General features: G+C 37.4%; 2 protein-coding genes across 2 annotated transcripts; one reads left to right on the forward strand and one right to left on the reverse strand.

Annotated features, from left to right (window-relative positions):
• Nucleotides 1–1472: 1472 nt before the first annotated feature.
• Nucleotides 1473–3211, forward strand: LOC132179446 (scopoletin glucosyltransferase-like). The gene is made up of 2 exons (XM_059592175.1): nucleotides 1473–2756; nucleotides 2960–3211. Exons 1-2 carry the CDS (start codon nucleotides 1524–1526, stop codon nucleotides 3209–3211), a joined length of 1485 nt encoding a protein of 494 aa, XP_059448158.1. The 5' UTR covers nucleotides 1473–1523.
• Nucleotides 3212–7523: 4312 nt separating this feature from the next.
• On the reverse strand, nucleotides 7524–7997 carry LOC132177210 (uncharacterized). The gene has a single exon (XM_059589462.1). It carries the CDS (start codon nucleotides 7995–7997, stop codon nucleotides 7524–7526), a length of 474 nt encoding a protein of 157 aa, XP_059445445.1.
• Between the last annotated feature and the right edge of the window lie 12126 nt (nucleotides 7998–20123).

The following is a 20123-nucleotide window of genomic DNA, read 5'->3' on the forward strand; positions in this document are numbered from 1 at the left end:
CACACACGGTTTTAAACCATCGCAGATAATCTTGCAGGATCGGAGCCACGTTGAACAGTGGTTAACTGCTTCTTGAGTTCAAGGTGACGATCATCTAAGACTCAAGTAAACGCATGCACCAATGAATTCTAGATTTCTATCGCGGTGTCGAGTCCCACCACAATGCCAAGAACATCTTCGGACAACGTAGCAATCAGCCATCCTTTGACCAAGCGATCAGTTCGACGCCTTGAAGGAACGTCGGATTCGAATCTTGGGTATCTGATGCCTCTGATGTTAGGTACCTTGGAGGCGCCTTGGTCTCACCCATGATAAATCCGTGTAAGTCATAGCTTTCAAGGATGTAGAGCATATGGGTTTTCCACCTCAAAAACTTGGTGGAGTTGAGGCGAAGTGACACAAAATTAGTGACATTTTGTGTCACTGGGTAAGGGTATGGTTCAGCTGTGGTTGATGATTTGGTAGTGGGCGACATGAGGAAAAGAGACGGAAGACGATGTACTGATCTTGTTACAAGGAAGAGAAATGAAGATGTATACTCTCTATCTCACCAAAAGCGCTGATACCATAAAAAGGTTTGAGTAACTCTATCTCAAGGTGATGATAGAGAGTAATTTCCATTTCATTTTATAGGGACTGTACATTAGGTTATACATGGTAAGAATCCCTTGGGTCAATCTTCCCAAGCAAGACGTACGAACAATATCTCTATGAGACAACTATAAAGAAATAATCATAAACTGAGGGAATCACATACGTAATATACATAACACAAATATCTCTAAAAGAAATATCCAATCATATTTATAGAATCAAGGATCCATTCACGAAGGTTGTTGGCCTTCCTTATCAAAATGATGTGAGCTATTCATGTTTGTAGTAGGGACTGGTGCGTTATCATGGACATCAATTGTTTGCCGTCAATGAAATAATACCCACCAAAAATTATTAACAATGGGGCCGATCGAGTTTGAAAAGAAAAAGATAACAGCTCATGATTTATGTGATCTCGAGGGTACGTAAGGGATCAGTACTCCATTTGTCACGAATTTACATAAAATGCATGTTAGTACAATACAATCTTCTTCCTCATCACTAAAAAAAAAATAAAAATTAAATAAAATTGAAAAAGAAAAAAGAAAAAAGAAAAAAGAAAAACTACAACCTTGCAAGTCAAAAGGCAGTCAGTCCAATAAGACTACTTCCCTTTGCTCCATGTGACATTTTTTTTGTTTTTTTTTGCGCTTTTTCTGGGCTGCTGCATGCGACATTGATTCACTGCCAGTCGTTACTCAAGATATCCGACAAAAAGATCCGCTATACTTTTTAGTGTTTGTACGAGAAATCCGTTGAGATGAATATAACGCATAAAGAATCCGAAGAATTATGGGTTACATATATTCAAATCAACAGAAAATATATAGCCAAGCCCAAGTTGTTTATTTCCAGCTAGCTCTCCTCGTTATCATCAATCATCATCTTCTTCTGCTGAAACTAAATTTAAATTGGCTTTTCCGGGTGTGATGGCTAGCGAAAATTCTCAGCTTCACATACTCTTCTTCCCTTTCTTTGCCCCTGGCCACATGATACCAATGACGGACATGGCTAAGCTATTCGCAGCGCGTGGCGTGAAGGCAACCATTGTCACCACCCCTCTCAACGTGCCTTTCGTCTCCAGAACGATTGAAAGAATCGAAACTCACGGCGGTGCCACCGCCACTGCCACTGCCGCCAAGGTTGATATCCAAACGATCAACTTCCCGGTTGAAAAGGCTGGCCTGCCAGAAGGATGCGAGAACTTCGAATTGCTGCCTTCCCGCGAAATGTCGAGCAGTTTCCTCAAAGCCCTTGCGGTGCTTCAAGAACCATTCGAGCAGCTACTCCATGACATTGACTACCACGCTGATTGCCTCGTTGCTGACATGTTCTTTACATGGGCAACCGATGCTGCTGCTAAATTTGGTATCCCAAGGCTTGTTTTCAGTGGACACAGTTTTTTCTCCACGACTGCTTGGGAGAGTGTGACGCGATATGAACCTCACAAGAAGGTTTTATCTGATTCTGAACCTTTTCTCATTCCTAATTTTCCTGGAGAGATAAAGTTGACGAGTATGCAACTACCGAGCTTCATTCGGGAAGAGGTTGAAACTGACATGACCAATGTGTTGAAAGAAGCTGCAGAAGCAGGCATGAGGAGCTATGGGATTGTTGTAAACAGCTTCTATGAGCTGGAGCCGGCTTATGCAGATCATTACAGAAAGGTTTTCGGAAGGAAGGCATGGCATATAGGGCCAGTTTCAGTGTGCAACAAGGAAGCTCAAGATAAAGCTCAGAGGGGGAAAGAATCCTCTGTTGATGAACATGAATGCCTGAAGTGGCTTAATGCAAAGAAACCCAATTCAGTTGTTTATATATGTTTCGGAAGTTTCGCTTACTTCAATGATTCCCAGCTTATGGAGATTGCAAGGGGTCTTGAGGCTTCTGGGCAGCAATTCATTTGGGTTGTGAGGAAAGAAAAGAATGGTGGAGGAAAAGAAGAGTGGCTGCCTCAAGGATTTGAGAAGAGAATGGAAGGTAAGGGCCTAATCATAAGAGGTTGGGCGCCCCAAGTTTTGATTCTTGATCATGAAGCAGTTGGAGGATTTGTGACTCACTGTGGCTGGAATTCAACGTTGGAAGGAGTCACTGCTGGGGTTCCCATGATCACATGGCCTGTGTTCGCCGAGCAGTTTTTTAACGAGAAGTTGGTGACTCAGGTACCATCGTTAAATTATTATTTATCCCAAAAGCTTAAATTCTCATGTATAATATTTAATTGAATGTAGGTTGAATGACGGTAACAGAAGTTCAAACTCAAGATCTATCTATTCTGATACCATGCATGCTAAATCACCACTTATTATATAAGCTAAATTTATAGAAAGAAATGAATTTAGTCATTTAATTTATATTGTAATAGGTATTGAAAATTGGAGTTGAAGTTGGTGTTAAGCGATGGCTTCAAGGAGTTGATGCAGTGGGGGAAGAAAGTATCAAGAAGGAAGCAATAGAGAAGGTAGTGAAGCGAATTATGGTGGGTGAAGAAGCAGAGGAAATGAGAAGCCGAGCCAAGGCACTTGGAGAGATGGCAAGGAGGGCTATGGAAAAAGAGGGATCATCTTACTCTGATTTTAATTCTTTGATTGGAGAATTAAAGTCACGTTGCCCTTGAGATGCAAGCAAATTAACGATGATATGCCCTTTTATTTTAATTATCCTTTACAATAATTTATCCTTGTTGGTGTTTGTTAGTTGTGTTTGCTAGTTATTCAATCCTCATTTGGTAGATATTGTCCTAAGATATTGGGATTAATGTTCCATTTTAATTTCTGAGCTATTTGGCTAATTAAGTTGTCGTCTTTTTTATTTTCAATTTCTTTTTCGGGAGCAAATTAAAGTACATCTCATTGGGGACAAAATTCATAATAATTTTGCTACTCAAATTGTTAAGAATTTAGATAATAAATATGATATAATTTTTATGAGGTCCACCCGCTTGAACATGTCTCGGCTGCCCACTTGCTGGGGAAAGTGTGATGCTCGTAACGATCCAAATATTGTGGATTGGTAGGATTATATTCCTATCTGTACAATCAAGTAGGGTACGTAGTGGGACCATATTTAATGAAGTGGAGGTCACTAGTTCGAATCTCCCTCCCCCCTCTTGTGCGGACATGTCAAAAAAAAAGAGTAGGGTACGTAGTTGGAATGTGGGCGTGGAGCCCAAGACGTTTTGTGTCGTGCCACATTGGACTAGCTTATATGCCTTTGTCGGCGGTCTTATTTACTTGGAAAATGTTGGGGGTAGTATAAGTTTTATTAAAAATTAATTATAAATTGATGTGTAGGTTATAATTGGTGAAATAATTAATAGTGCATGGTTGACTAGATTTTTTACTCAATTATTTTATTTTAATTAATTGTAGACTCTTACGTTACTTTGTAAAAGACTTTATAGTAAATGTTATAGTACTACTAGCACTATTATATTTACTTTTCTTGACTTAGTATGGGCTAAAGTGGGATAGGATGCCAAGGATTTTATTGTATTTTTATAGCATGTTAATGTAAGTGAGAATATGTATGATATTTTGAAAAATATATGTGAGAATTTAATATTTTAAGGATACATGTTAGTTTAGTAGATTGAATTGAAATAATTTCTTCCAAATCGTTTGTTTAAATTTTCCATCATGTTGATTGGGTCTAATCTTGAAGGACTTGAATAGCATTTAGAAAATCGTCTTCACTGACTATTACAATAAAGAGACTACAAGTCTAAGGAGTTTGCTTCGAGGCTATGGGGTAATTCAGCTATCCCAAAAAAATGATTTTAGGGGGTGGCCAAACCACCTACTTAGGCTGAGAGAGTTGCCGAACTACTCATTCATCCTTAAATAGGTGATCGACCACCCCCATATGGACTTTGAAAGTGGTCCTCTTTTAGGGGTGGCCAAACACCTTCTAAGTTTTGAGGGTGGTTAAGCTATTCCTAAATGATCATCTTTTGGGATAGTCGAATGATCACCCTCGTAGTCCAAAAGAAGTAGTTGATTGCCCTTTTTGGGATTTTAGAGATGGTTGAATGCCTTCTAAGGTCGTGAGCCGCGCTACCTCCAACATTATCTTTTGGGGTGTGGTTCAACCACCCTCCCTAGCCCAGTGGAGGCGGTCGACCACCCCCTTAAGGTGTTCAACTTTTGAGGAGATGGTCCAACCACTCCTTCAACCATCCACTCTCTTTCTTTTTAAATTTTTGTTAGACTTTTAATTTTGTTTTTTGAAAAAGAAAATTAATATGGATTTTTTTTTTTTTTTTTTTTGTTAAAAGAAAAATTGATCCAATGATCAGTTGTAATTGCCATGATACCTCTCATTGGCTTTCCATTTTTACCCCAACACCAAATACACTATGAAAATTGCATGAGATTCAAATAACAGTTAAAAGCATGAGATCAAATTTCTTAGTTCCCTATTGGCTTTTCCTATTAGCAATATTATAAATCACATATTTATCTCATAATAGTAAAGTGTCAATCTTAATTAATTTTAAGTTGGTTGAGAATAACATGTTAACAATATAAAATAAAAATATAATCTCCAACTTTGCTCTAAATAGATAAGAACCCTCTTACTTTTTTTTAGAGCCAAAGCGCTCAGAACATTCTTAGCCGCCTTATCAAATTAATTTGTTTTAACTAATGTGGTAAAGTAATGATATAAGAAGGACCAGAACTATAAAAAATGATACCAATTCCTTTCACGCTTCCATAGATTAACGGTGGAACAAAACACTTCTAGAAGAAAGCTTCACTCCTCGTGAACCATGTTACCTTTTTTTTTTTTTCTTTCTTTCAGTCGGCAAAATTAATAATTGATGGTAGATGCCCATACTTATTTCTTGTTTTTATTTGTTGTCATGATCGAGCTAGGCAATGAACGGTCCAAATAAAATGTGGTAGTAAATTATTAATCTGAGTCCCAAGAAGCAAGTGCAAATTTTCCTTTGCTTCGTCTTCTTCAGCAACTCATTCGATCTCTGAGAAGATCAATATGGATAACGAAAACCGTCAGCTATACATATTCTTCTTAGCCTTTATGGCTCAAGGCCACATGATCCCAACCATAGCTGTTTGCTTCGAAGCAAGTTATAAAAGCAACCATAATTACCACTCCTCTTCCGATGAAAAGAAAAAGAAAACAACCCATGATTTATGTGATCTCGAGGGTAAGGGATCACTCCATTTGTCAGGAATTTATCTCCATGCATGTTAGTACAATACAATCTTCTTCTTCCTCATCTTTATAAATAAAAATAAAACTTTGCAAGTAAAAAGGCAGTCGATCAGTCGGATAAGAAAGATTCGCTACATTTGTTCCATGTGACATCTTTTTGTTTTTTTGCGGTTTTTTTTTTACTACTGATGCGACATTGATTCATTGCCACTCGTTACTCATGATATCCGACAATAAGATCCGGTATACTTTTTAGTGTTTGTACGAGAAATCAGTTGACAACTTGACATGAATATAACGCATAAAGAATATTCCGAGGAATTATGGGTTACATATATTCAGCTAAACAGAAAAATTAATATAGCCAAGCCCCAGTTCTTTATAATTTCTGGCTCTCCTCGTTATTATCAATCATCGAGTAATGCTATAAGTTTTTTTTATGTTGTTTTTGTGTTCTTCTAAGAATGATATAGCTCTTAAAATTACTATTGGACTTATGATTGATCATTATTAGATTTTAATCAAATTGTGATTTTAAAAGGCACCTCATTTTTTTAGGGACACAAGAGTAACATAAGTGAAACTTCTAGAATAACTCTCAATCATCATCATCTTCTTCTTCTTCTGAAACTAAGGCTCCATTTGTTTTGGAGTAAAATATTTTTCGTCGTAAAATAATTTCGGGAAAGTCATTTTACAGGAAAATATTTTACGATGAAAATATTTTTCGGTGTTTGGCACGTGCCCGGAAAATCACAAATATTTTTTATGTTTGCGGCATAAAAATACTAATATAAAATAATTTAAAAAATATAATATAAAAATACATGTCCAAGACTTGATCAGGACTCACCTGGGACCTCTCTGGGAGCTACCTGGGACTCGCCGGGGCCTAACCAGGACCCAACCAGATCTGTTTGGGATCCGCCTGGGACCCTACCGAGACTTGATCGGGACCTGACCAGGCAGGTCCTAGGCGAGTCCAAATCAAGTTCCGGCGGGGTTCCAGACGGGTCCCGAGAAGGTCCCAGGCAAGTCTCGAGTAGGTCCCGGGCAAGTCTCTAGCAAGTCCCGGTAAGTCCCGGGCGGTTCTAGGGTGGGTCCCGGGTAGGTCTCGGCGGGGTCCCAGGCAGGTCCAGTCAAATCCTAGGCAAGTCTCTGGCAGGTCCTAGTAGGTCCTGGGCGAGCCAAAGTAAACCCTCTTACTTTTTTTAGAGCCAAAGTACTTGGAACATTCTTAGTCGCCTTACCAAACTAATTTTTTTGTTAATGTGGTAGAGTGATGATATAAGAAGTATTAGAGTCATCCTTAAATTGTTTCAAATGTGATGCGGTTTTAAGCATTACGGGTCATCCAAACCACTAAATATCGGTCAAGTCATGACAAAAGTGGTTTGGTTTTTTGACCAAGATTGAAGATGCTGTTTTATTGACGACAAAAAATGATGCAGTTCTTTCCAGGCGTCCATAGATTTACGGTGGAACAAAACACTTCTAGAAGAAAGCTTCACTCCTCGTGAACCATGATACCTTTTTTTGACTGTAGTCGGCAAAATAATTCATGGTAGACGCCCATACTCAAAAGAGATGTCTGCCATTTATTTCTTTTTCAAATCTACCGACTCTATGGGCTGCTGATACAATGATAAATTTAAAGAAAATATGATTTTTTTTTTGAAAAATAGATTCTGAACTTTCATTAATCAAAAAATCAAAGGACAGTCACAAATGACAAAACTGACAAAAGATCAAAGAGCAGAGAACTCTGTCAAAACAATATTACGGATACAAGGAGGAATTTCTTCCACCCAAATAGCATCAATGACTTGTTTAATTGCCGCCCGAGTTAAACCATGAGCTGCTTTATTAGCCTTCCGCTTCACATGACGGACCTCCGAAGGAAAAGAACCCAATATCAATAAGATATCATCCATTAAATGTCCAAATCTGCATGTTTTTCCTCCACGGTTTTGGATGGCTGTTGTAACCCGATTTGCATCACTTTCAATAATTATCTTATGTAGACCATTTTCTTGGCAAAATTTGACCCCATAGAACACGGCCATAGCTTCTGCTGCAGTGGGTTCCAGAGCTCCATTTTGAGAAAAAATTTTAGCAGTAAAAACCTTCCCTACCCAATCACGCACAATAATGCCAAACCCCATTATTCCTCCTTTGCTGTCTAAGGCAGCGTCACAGTTCAACTTAAAACTACTCACCATGGGTGTAGTCCACCAAACAAGTTTGTCATCACTCGGAGAAGAAAGGTTCAGTTATCTTGGAACTCCTCTATGGCAATTGTAGCTTCTCGTATCACGGCATCCGGGTGTATGAATATGCCTTCATGGATCTAGCCATTACGCCTCTTCCATATTTTATGTGCAATTTCCACAATTAAACAGCCCAAACACATCCATATCACCCCGTGCATAGATTCCTTCGGCTATGTTGAAAAAATCTAACCCTCTAAAAACACTTCTCTGGAAAATCCTTTTACTATTCCCCCAGACGTCCTTCGTAGACGGACAGTCCCAAAGAATGTGATATGTAGTTTCGGGTTCCAGATAACATATAGAACATAGCGGGTCCTTAATCACCTTTCTTTTCAACAAATTATCTCTTGTTGGGAGAAGATTTTTGCAAGCACGCCACATAAAATTCTTCGCCGCATTAGTAAGTTTCAACTTCCATATACCCCCCCATATGGCATGCTCAGCAAGTCATTTTGAACTTTCCGCCACCAACTGACCTTTCTCTTTAATTAAATGGTACGCACAGCTAACAGTGAAAATTCCATTTTGAGTCCCCCTCCATATTTGCACATTCGGCCTATCAGTCATGCTTATAGGAATGGATTTAACCACCTCTAGTTCTGTTGGGCTGAATATAGTTTCAAGTAAAGACCACTTCCAACCATGAGTATCTTGGTCAATCAATTCCTTCACTGTTGATGTAGCTCCCACCACCTTTGGGGAGATTGAATCCTATAAATTGTTGGTGTCGGCAACCATTTATCTCTCCATATATTTACTTGAGAACCGTCGCCAATCCTCCAAATTAATCCTTCCCTTAAAATGTCTTGTGCCCCAAATATACTTCTCCAGGCAAAAGAGGGTTTTGACCCCAAATTAGCATCCAAAATGATACCATTTGGATAATATTTAGCTTGCATGATTTTAGAGGTCAAGCTATCACTGTCTCCCATAATCTCCACCATTGCTTCGCAAGTAGAGCACGATTAAACAGGATAAGGTCTTTGAATCCCATACCTCCTCGGGACTTTGCTACACCCAATTTTTCCCAATTCATCAAATGAATACGCTTCTCATTTTTCTTTTGACCTCACCAAAATTACTGCATCATTGAGTTGATGTCAATACAAAGTGCTTTTGGGAGTAAAAAGACACTCATATTGTAAGTTGGGATCGTTTGTATCTCCGCCTTCAGAAGCGTCTCCTTCCCAGCTTGAGATAGAAATTTTAGTTTCCAGTCTTCCAGCCTCTTCCACACTTTTGCCTTTATACCCTGAAATGCTGCACTCCGTGATTTGCCCACCAAGGCCGGCAAACCCAAGTAGGTATCAAAACGATGAGAAGAATGAATTCCTGAGATGTCCAAAATTTTTTGTTTTGCCAATGGAGGTGTGTTTCTGCTAAAAAATACAAAAGTCTTCTCCTTGTTTAGTTTCTGGCCCGAGGCTTCCTCATAAATACGTAACAACGTCGACATTCTTCTCCAATGCCTCAAATCTACTCTATAGTGGTCACTGTCATTTGCAAAGAAAAGATGGTTAAGGCGAGGGCCTTTTTTAGACGTAGGAACCCCCAGAAAATAGCCCTTTCGACCAGCCTAGGTTAAGAGCAAACTCAGAGCTTAAGAACAAAGTAGAAATAAATACGGAGAAATAGGATCCCCTTGTCTAAGACCACGAGATGGAATGATCCAACCCACAGGGTTTCAATTCACCAAAATTGAATAATTTGCAGACCGAACACACATCATTATAATATTAATCCACTTCTTCGTAAAACCCAATCGCCTTATCACAACCTATAGGAAACTCCACTTCACCCTATCATATGCCTTGCTCATATCCAACTTAACTGCCATATAACCCTCCTTGCCTCACATTCTCGAATGCATGGTGTGAAGAGTCTCATATACAACAAGGATGTTGTTGGTGATTAATTGTCCCAGTATAAATGCACTTTGATAAGGTGAAACCAAAAGTGGCAAAACTCCCTTAAGCCTATTTGCAATGACTTTTGAAACAATTTTATAGATCCCGTTACATAAGCTTATGTGTCTATAATTAGTCACCGACATAGGATTACTATTCTTGGGAATCAAAGCAATGTACGTATAATTTAGCTCAGAGTCAATCACACTCGAATTTGAGATGGAGATGACAGTTACAGTTGCTCTTAAAATTTAAGGGATGAAGGAGAGCTAAAAAAAATAATATTTTTCTTTGTTTTAAAAAAGATATTGGGAGATTTGCCATATATTTTCTTAAGTTTGGATGGATCATGGAACAATTTCATTTATGATATTTCGTTAGTTTTCTCATCTATTAACATATTTTTATTTACCTCTTTGAATTTTAAAAAGTGATATTATATTGGCCCCATACTATAATTGTGTGTCAAAATTAGACACTTTGCGTTTTTCTCAACAAAAAAGATAAAAAAAATAAAAACCATTTTTTTGGTTTTTGTTTTGTTTAATTTTTTCAATAATTTTGTTTGTTTTTTTTTTTGTTTGTTTTTTTTTTCAAATGATTATTATTTTGTTATAAATTTAAGAGTATTTTAGAGAGAAAAATGTAAAAGTGTCTAATTGAGAGTCCAATGTCATTTTCTAAAGTTTGGAGATCTTTAAAATATGGGAAAATTACACTTTGCCCCCCCAAAGATTGGAGCCATTTTCAATTCGATCTCCAACGTTTCAATTTTTGTAATCCACCCCTCGAACTTGCCAAATATTTGCAATTCAGCTATTCCGTCAGTCAAAGCCGCTTTGACTGATGAAACAGTGATTACATACGATGCACATGATCACTTCTAGCCATTTTCTACCAAAAATGCTCCTCCATCCTTAAGTTCCAAAACGCACGCTTGATTTCACCTAACCCACGATTAACCCAACCCAACCCAACCCAACCTAAGCTAATGAACAAAGTAACCTAAGCTAGTGAACAAAGTAACCTTCAGTTACTCTTTCCCCTCTGCACAACAAGAAGTTAATGGTAGAAGAACAAAGAAGCACGGGAGAAAGCGACACTGGAGAACCCATTTCCGCAACAACCTTGCAATAACAATCTGTTAAGTGCTAAAATATTCATATTTTTAACCCTTAACTTATATGTTTTAATCCTTTAGTTTTAGTTAATTAAGTCATTTTAGCTTTTTATTGTGTTTTCCTTTATTTTGTAGGTTATTAGAAGAAAAAGAAGAAATTTCATAAGTTTTGGACTTAAAAAGAGCTATTTTGAAAATTGGAAGGTTTAGGTAGAGCGATCGAGCGCACTATAGGCGATGACCACAATGCACAAGGCAACCACGATTGAGCGTAAGTACAAGGAGGATTGATCGCAGACCTGCGATTGATCGCACACGGGCTGCGATCGAGCGCACCCGTGCGTGATGGCCAAGTCAGCTGCCAGCCTTAATAAGGAAAGAGCAACTTTTAGGGTTTTGTAGCTTAGTGCAAACTAGGGCTCAAATCCTACGATTTCTAGGGGTTCTAGAGTATTCCTAAAGGCCTATAAATAGACTTTTAAGCCTCTAGAATAGACACACTTTCTAAGGAGAAGAATTGGAGCTCTTAAAGTTCAAGTTTTGGGTTTATTCTTTTCCTTTGTCTTATTTTATTTTATGAAGATATTTAACATCAAACTTATGCGTAATTAATTTATTTAGTAGGGCTAGATTGAAGCCCTAGTTATGTTTAGTTGATATTCAATATTGGCGGCCTTGTGATGATCGTATTGTGATATCTAAATTGATTAATTCCCGTTTTCATGAATTCCTCATATGTGTGTGCCTGATCAACATATGCATGTGGTATGAACTAGTTAGTTAAATCAATTTGGATGACCGAGTCCTGGGTTTAACATAAGTAACAAAAGAAATCCACATCGGGTTCTTGGGTTAATCAACATAGGGAACCGGGAGTAGACATCCATGCTAAATCCTTTAAAAAAGAAAAGAATTAGAGTAGACACCCATGCCTAATTCGTCACTTAGGAAAATCAATAGCTTAAGGAGTAGACACCAATACCCTTTGGTTGACAAACATTAGATATTCATAACATGATCAAAACATTGACATATTGATATATTAGCTAAATATAATTAGTGGTGGATATCAATGCCCTACCTTTTAATCATTATCAACTCAAATCCAATCTTTGTTTTATTTTACTTTTGGAATCAATTTTAAGCAAAATTTAGCAATTCTCGTGGGAATGACCCCATACTTGCACCTTATACTACTGTGTTGACCTTGTGCACTTGCGGGTAAAACATCCAATTATTTGCCTATTAATTTAGGTAGGTAACTGTGACAACACACTCGACAGAGACAAAGCAGACAATTTATTTCGATGAGGTAAGTGTTTTCCCTTTTGAAATCGTATATTCGCATCGTACAAAAAATTAGATGAAAAAAACTAGGGTTTTTGGTAATTTGGGGGTTTTAGTGAGGGGAGCTTCATCTTCACTACAGAGAGAAATGATGGAGTCTACCTCAAGTTCTAGTGGATCGCTTGGTTGCACTGGAAGCGGAGCTTCATCTTCACTGCAGCGGCTTTATTACTGTGAGGGGCCGATGATTGTGAAAATAGCTCAAACAGATCAAAATTTCGGGTAGCAGTTTGTGAGTTATGAAAATTATAAGGCAAGTTGTATGTTTATGATTAGTGTTGCAAAAATTTAGGCAAGTTCTTCAAATACATAATTTATTGCTTAGGGTTCTAATTTTCGTTGTGGGTTTGTATTTTAGGATGAGTAGAACAAATTGATTGTTTTAATTTTTTGTTTAGGGTTCTAATTTTTATTGTTGGTGATGTGTTTACTATGGCTATTGATAATTTCTTGTTTAGGGTTTTAATTTTCATTGTTGGTTATGTGTTTAGGATGAGTTCTGATTATTTTTTGTTTTAATTCCAAACTCTTGTTATGTTTTGTTTTAATTTCTGTTTCAATTTTGTTGCAAAGCCTGCACATGTGGAGATTAGGTCACCCAAAGAGCTCCCTCTATTCAGCAAAGTCTATTTGGACTAATCTGTCGAAAACCAACCATTTTTCTGTTTTATGGTTTTCTCTTAGAATAATTAGCTAAGTAGCATATATATTGGTTAAAGAATATAATAACGCTTGTGCCGTTAATTTGTCTTCTAAATTCTATAATCGAAACTATTAATGTTGTTGCTGTAGGTCACCAATATTAACCTTCACCATACAGCTAATTATAGAAAGAAAACTTCATAATGGGGATTCAATTAATAGAACTATACTTGAATAAGTGAAGAGAGCACTACACATTACCAAACTACTTTATCAACTACTTTAAAACAAGCGATAGCCAAATGATCCAAAGGGTCCCAAAAGAGAGACAACAAAGCCTAGCTGCAGGTTGCTAATTTAAGTGCCAAAAGGATTGGTTTCATGTTATAAACAATTAAAAAAGATACACAACCCAAACATAAATGTTGGTACCTTAGACATGATCTAATTGATGAAGTAAACTCATTGGGTAAATACTTGGGAATGACTTTTTTGCTTTTGTAATTTTCTGCAAAGTAGTTGTTTATTCAGCACTAGTGCTTTCCAGATGGTGTATGACTATACCCTATAGCTAGATAGTTCATTAAGAACTAATATTTTCTGTGTTTAGATTGATGATTAATATTTGTTTACTATTTTACAGATTAACCGAGATTGTAGTTTATTTGAATGGATTGATCATGAGTTGTGTGCCAGTTGTAAAAAGGTTGGAAGTTGGTTCTGGCGAAGGTAAGAAAAATTGTTGTCAAAAGCAAAATGGTTTAGAGACATGGTTGAAGTTGAAGTCAATAAGGTGAAGGTAGAAATGGAAAAAGAAAATTTGCGTGTGAAAGTAGAAATGGATAAAGAAAATCTGTGTGTGAAGGTAGAAATGGATAAAGAAATTGCCCGGTATCATAAGGAAGTAGAGATTGGGGAGATTAAACTTTATGCAGTTAAGAAGAATTACCAAATAATGCTTGTTTGTTCGTGGATAATTTGTTTAAGTGGTATTCTTGTTTTTTTTTTTGTTTGGATACACTCAAAGTGGTCCATATCAATGCAAAGTTGGCAATATGAAGTTGAACTAAGGTGTATGTACTTTTGGGATCACATTGTGGTTTTTTATGTTTATGTGTCATTTTGGGAGCACAATGTGGTCTTTTATACTTATGTCATTTTGGGAGAACAATGGAAGCAAAGCAGTTGTGGAGTCGTGTAATTCTGGAAGCACATTGTGGATGTCATGTAGCTTTTAGCTTACCCCATGTAGCGTACTATATTGTGTATGTTATTTGTAATGAAGTTATTAGTTGTTATATGTATGACTATGAGCTTCCAAATGTCAATTATGGAGAAGTATGACATCATGCAACCAAATAAACAAGTATCTTTAACTATACCTTCAGTATTATTACATGATATATGATAATCATATCATGCATTTGATATGATTAATCTGCACCTGTATAATGACTCACATTTTCCAACAAGTAACTAAGCTTCAACTTAATAATTAACAAATTCCTCAAATAGTGACAATCTTCAAATAATAATTAAGTTCAATAGAGTAGAACAAATTAATCTCAATAAAACAGCTTCATTAACATACACATTCACAAATTCATACAAAATAGTTTCATACACATTACCAACTTCAATAGACATTAACAAGTTGTCTATAGACATTACATATTTGTCACAAAAAATGTTACATACTTGTCACAAAAAACATTACATACTTGTCACAAAATACATTACATACTTGTCACACAAAAAAAAAAAAAAAAAAAAAAAAAAAGAGACTATAGCTCTAGCACATTATAGCTTCCACTCTGGATTGAGCCGTTTTTTCTTAGCTTCCACAACTGCAATTCCCTTCTGTATTGTACTCACAATACGTTTTCCTTTCAGTTTCACCACAGTTTTAGACTTTGCTTCAGCACCACTGGATGTAGCTGCTACATCAGTAGATGCAGCTATACCACTTCTGCTTCCACCGCCTCTCACTGCACCACTTCTGCCTCCACCACCAGTCACTGTAACACCTCTGCCTGCAAATCCCCCTAGTTTTAGGCCCTAGTCTTCCACCACCAATAGTTTGCCCTCCAATTGCACTACCTCTAGTTTTAGGGCCCTCTTTAGTGAGGTCAATGTGTACAGGAGCCTTGGTAGGGGTACTACGAAAAATACTTCTAACCCAATTAGATGTACGAGTCTTTGTTGCAGGACCTCCTGTGAAAATTGTAGGAATTTCTATCTCTTCTGTGTCAGCCATATTGCCCCATGCTGGAGGTAAGATAATTCCTGGTGCAGGTCCAAGGGGGTGACTTCTCTGCCAAGACCAAATCTAGGTGGAGGTGTGTGCTCTCTTTCATCAACAAGACTGGGGATTATAGATCTATGTGGAGTACGTGTATGTTAAAGTTTTCCCTTACTCTTCTAAAAAAAAAAAAAAAACCCAAAAAAACGAATGATACAAACAATTAAAATAAATAAATATGTACATTATAAAAAACAATTTTATTTAAGTACCTTCACTGCACTTGATGATTGTGGACCACCATTGCCACTCTTTTTATTTGTCTGGGCTTTCTCTTAACAAAAAATGAACCAATTGTCAGTTAATTGAAACAATGCGCTTTGTGGTTTTGTACCTAAACCATAAATACCTACAACACTACTATTAGGACCTCTAAAGTATTGGCACACATGTACCCATAAATTCATACCTTGTACACAATCCGTGCCTTACTTTTAGCCTGAGTTTGAGTATTGGAACCCAACACTTTGTGGTTGAAAAAAATGGAACCAACATAAAAAATGAGCGTATTCATACGAAGTCCAAAAGCAGTCAGTTATAACTATTTGGAACATTAAGGACAAATGAATAGAGTACATTGATACTTACAGTTCCTGCAGGTAGGGTATTAAGCTGACTTGCTAAACTCCTATTCAATGGACAACTCCACTTATTATAACCTAAGCCAGTACACTTCTCACATCTCATCCTTGCACCAAACTTCCTCATTCGGTGTGGATTTTTGGAGTCCCTACTCTCATCAGGAGCCCTCTTTCTTACCTTCTTTGGTCTCCCAGGGGCCACTCTATATTTAGGTGGTTCCCATTTATCATGGTTGGTTTTTATCCATTGCTCTACAATGGGAATTGGGTAAATAATTGGTGCGTATGCCTTTTTGTACCTCTCTATTGTGTAGTAGTCATCAACATAGTCCTCGGGATTCCCACAATCATAGAGTATAGCAGAAAAGACATGGAGACAAGGGATTCCAGTGAGTTCCCACTGCCTGCAACCATATATTCTTCTACGTAGGTCCACCTCATACTGTTTGTTGTTGAGAGCAGTAACCTCAAACATTCTATCACCAGTGTAGTTTGTAATGCAGTCCATTGCTTCTAGACCAATTGCCTCCATCTTTTGCACAATTCTAGGGCACAACTTACCAATCAACTTCTCAATCCCTTCTCTCTTAGCCTGATACCTCATCATCAAATTTTTCCTTATCATCTCCAACAATGTCAAAATAGGTTTGTCACGCGCCTTGAGGATGTATGAGTTGAAACACTCACATATATTGTTCACTAACAACTCATACTTTGGATATTCATTAGACGAAGCCCGAGACCACCCACTAGGGTTAATCTTACTCAAGTATTCGTAGGCATCCTTGCTGAGTGTCTTCAATTCTTCCATATGAGCAGTAAACTCATGTTCAGTGTATGGAGACGCTGCAGCCCATAACTTCTCCTTCAAGGCCAATTCTTTATGCCCCCCCTAAGTTCCTAAAGATGGCATATAGATGCCTAACACAAATTCTATGATCCGACAATAAAAGCACAACCTCCAAAGCTGGCATGAGACCCTGCAGAAGAAAGATAATTAATATGTTATAAATAAATATTATTGAAGTGTTATGTAAAATTATTGTTCAAAATTAAATGTAACATAGCTTACTTTTTGTCTGTCTAAAATGAATGTTGGTCTAGAGCCCCGCTCATATAGTCCAAGATCAGACACAAGGGTTTCCAAAAACCATATCTAGGACTCTTTCATCTCAAATTCAACAATAGCAAAGGCAATTGGGTACATATTGTTATTCTCATCCTTTCTAACTGCAGCTAAGAGTTGACCCTTGAATGACCCTTTCAGGAAGCATCCATCCACCCCTATAATAGGCCTACAACCCTCCAAAAACCCTTTCTTCATTGCAGCCAGAAAAATATATAGTCTTCCAAATTTTGGAAGCACACTAGGGTTTGGTCTGTCCACCTTCATCATTACACAGTTTCCTTTATTAGTCCTTCTCAATGTCTCACAATAATCCCATAGATGACTGTATTAATCTTCAAGCTTACCATATATTTTTTTACATGCCTTTTTCCTAGCTCTATACATCATACTTGGAGTTACATCCACTTTCCATTTATCCTTCACTTCATGTTGTATGACATTCAAGGGCATGTTGGGCCGAATTTTGAACTTCTCGATCAATTTGTTGGCTATCCAAGTTGAGTTCACAATTGAGTTCTTGTATTGCCTACTACACACATGTTTCGGGTGCATAGATCTTATCTAAAATGTTTGTTCACTAGGAGTCTGCTTTGCATACACTCAATACCGACACTTGTCATCCTTGCACACCACGATACACTTTCGTCTTTCATTCCTTTTCAACCTAATTTCCTTGCCCCTCATGAGATTGTACTCTTTAACAGCTCCTCTAAACGTTTGTATGTTTGGGAAAGTCATTTTGAGGTGCAACATTGGGTTAACTAGGTCAACTCTGTGAAATTCAAGTGAGTTGACAGATGTTAATTCACCTTCCTCATTAGTAATAGGTGGTGACTCGAGTATGTCACTTCTAGCCATTTATGAGTTAGAGTCATCATCATCTACTTCTTCAAATGTTCCTTTATTCTTTGGTCCACTTTCAGACCTACAAAATCACCACTTGGATGGACCTCATCTTGATTCCCATCTTCTTCATCACATTCTTCCTCATCATCTTCTTCTACATCACCTTGTTGTTCATCATCACCTTCAGTCTCATTATCACTATCACCATCCCCATCACCAGTTCTTCTAGCATAACTAGTTCTAGCACCACTAGTTCTAGCTCTACCATCACCTACATCAAGGTCTACATCAAATAAATCTTCATCATTACTGACCTTGTTTTTCCACCAAGGGTCATTGTAATCAGCCCTCCTCCTCTCCTCTTCATCATCGTCTTCATCATCCTCTTCATATTCCTCTTCATCACCGTGACCACTCCCAAAACACACAACATATAAATGCACAATAAAATACCCTTTGTGGCAGCCAACCATATACATGACATCGTCATCTGAGGTTATTAAATGCAAACCACCCATTAAATTGTTCTCAGGTTCTCTAAAGTACAATAAATCCCTTGCCCTATACTTGTAATTTTTACAAATATCTTCCAATTCAAAAAAAGACAACTGGTCAGGACCATAACTACCACTGTGAACAGTCACTTCTCCACCCACATACTCACAACCAGAACTCCTGTCGAACTTACCCCCATAACAAACCTCAAACACTAAATTCGACGACATCCTACAACGTGAATGAATAAAATATATTATGAGCGTCTTTACATATATAGAAAGATAATCATATAAATGATGAGCGGCTTTACTTCCAAGTATGCCTTTTACTTCATACGATTCATATAAGACAGAACAACTCAAAGGAGTAAGACAGCACAGCACAAAGGATAATTTTGTCAATTTTCTTGATTCATATTGGCCAACTTTTAGAGTTTTCTAAGATTGAAAGCATTTACAACTAAAGATATTATATATTTGAGAGTTGAGGTACAACATTTTGTTACAAGATTGGTAAAAGTGGGCAACATTTTAATTTTTTAATACATATTTTACAAATGGGAAATGTGAAAGTCTTATTTCAATTGTTAAATAGATACCGAGTTTTATAAAATAGACATGGACATGATTTTAAATGATGAGTTTCACAATGCTCATGGAAATGAGATGATTAACCATTGGAGGGCATTTTTTTTTTTTTTCCTTTCATTAAAGAAAAATAAGGGTTAACATTACATCCCTTTTTAATTTTTGGGCCTTTATTGTCAGGTTGGCACACATTGACCTATAATTACTCGCATATTAACAACTTTGTTTCATCTTTATCATTTGTGGATAGTTTACTAGATTTGGGGACCACTTTTGTTCACACGACAACACTATACTGGATTTGGAGACCACTTTTGTTCACACGACATTAGCCTTTACACTCTAAGGACCACTTTTCTTCCAACGGAAACAAACAACTTCACCAAAGCAAAGCACGCAATAAAGCCAACAAATGCAAATACAATACAATACGACAAACAAAACAATAAATTAACATCACGTACTAAAAGATAACCAAAGAAAAACACCCCTCACTAAAACCCCCAAATAATAAAAAACCCTAGTTTTTTCCATCTAATTTTTTTGTATGGTACAAATATACGATTTCAAAAGGGAAAACACTTACCTTGTCGAAATAAATTGTCTGATTTGTCTCTATCGAGTGGTTGTCGCGGAAATGGGTTCTCTAGTGTCGCTTTCTCCCGTGCTTCTTTGTTTTTCTGCCCTTGACTTCTTGTTGTGCAAAGGGAAAAAAGTAACTGAAGGTTACTTTGTTCATTAGCTTAGGTTGGGTTGGGTTGGGTTAATCGTGCGTCAGGTGAAGTCAGGTGTGTGTTTTGGAACTTAAGGATGGAGGGGCATTTTCGGTAGAAAATGGCCAGAAGTGATCATGTGCGTCGCACGTAGGGGTGTAAACGAGCCGAGCTTTGCTTGTTTAAGTTTCTGTCAGGCTCGGGCTCGAGCTTGAGCTCGACACGAGCCTCAAACCAGTGTTCAAGCTCGGCTCGTCAAGGTTGGTTCCCTGCTCGAGCTCGAGTATTTTGGCCAAAACCCACATAAGAACACATCATACGACCTCTTAAACCGAATAGCATATACCCCGAAATCTCAACCAAAATCAAACCTAAGTGAAATCTCACCCAAACAATGTGATTT

The sequence above is a fragment of the Corylus avellana genome, chromosome ca4 (genome assembly GCF_901000735.1).
Source record: "Corylus avellana chromosome ca4, CavTom2PMs-1.0".
NCBI classification, from domain to species: domain Eukaryota; kingdom Viridiplantae; phylum Streptophyta; class Magnoliopsida; order Fagales; family Betulaceae; genus Corylus; species Corylus avellana.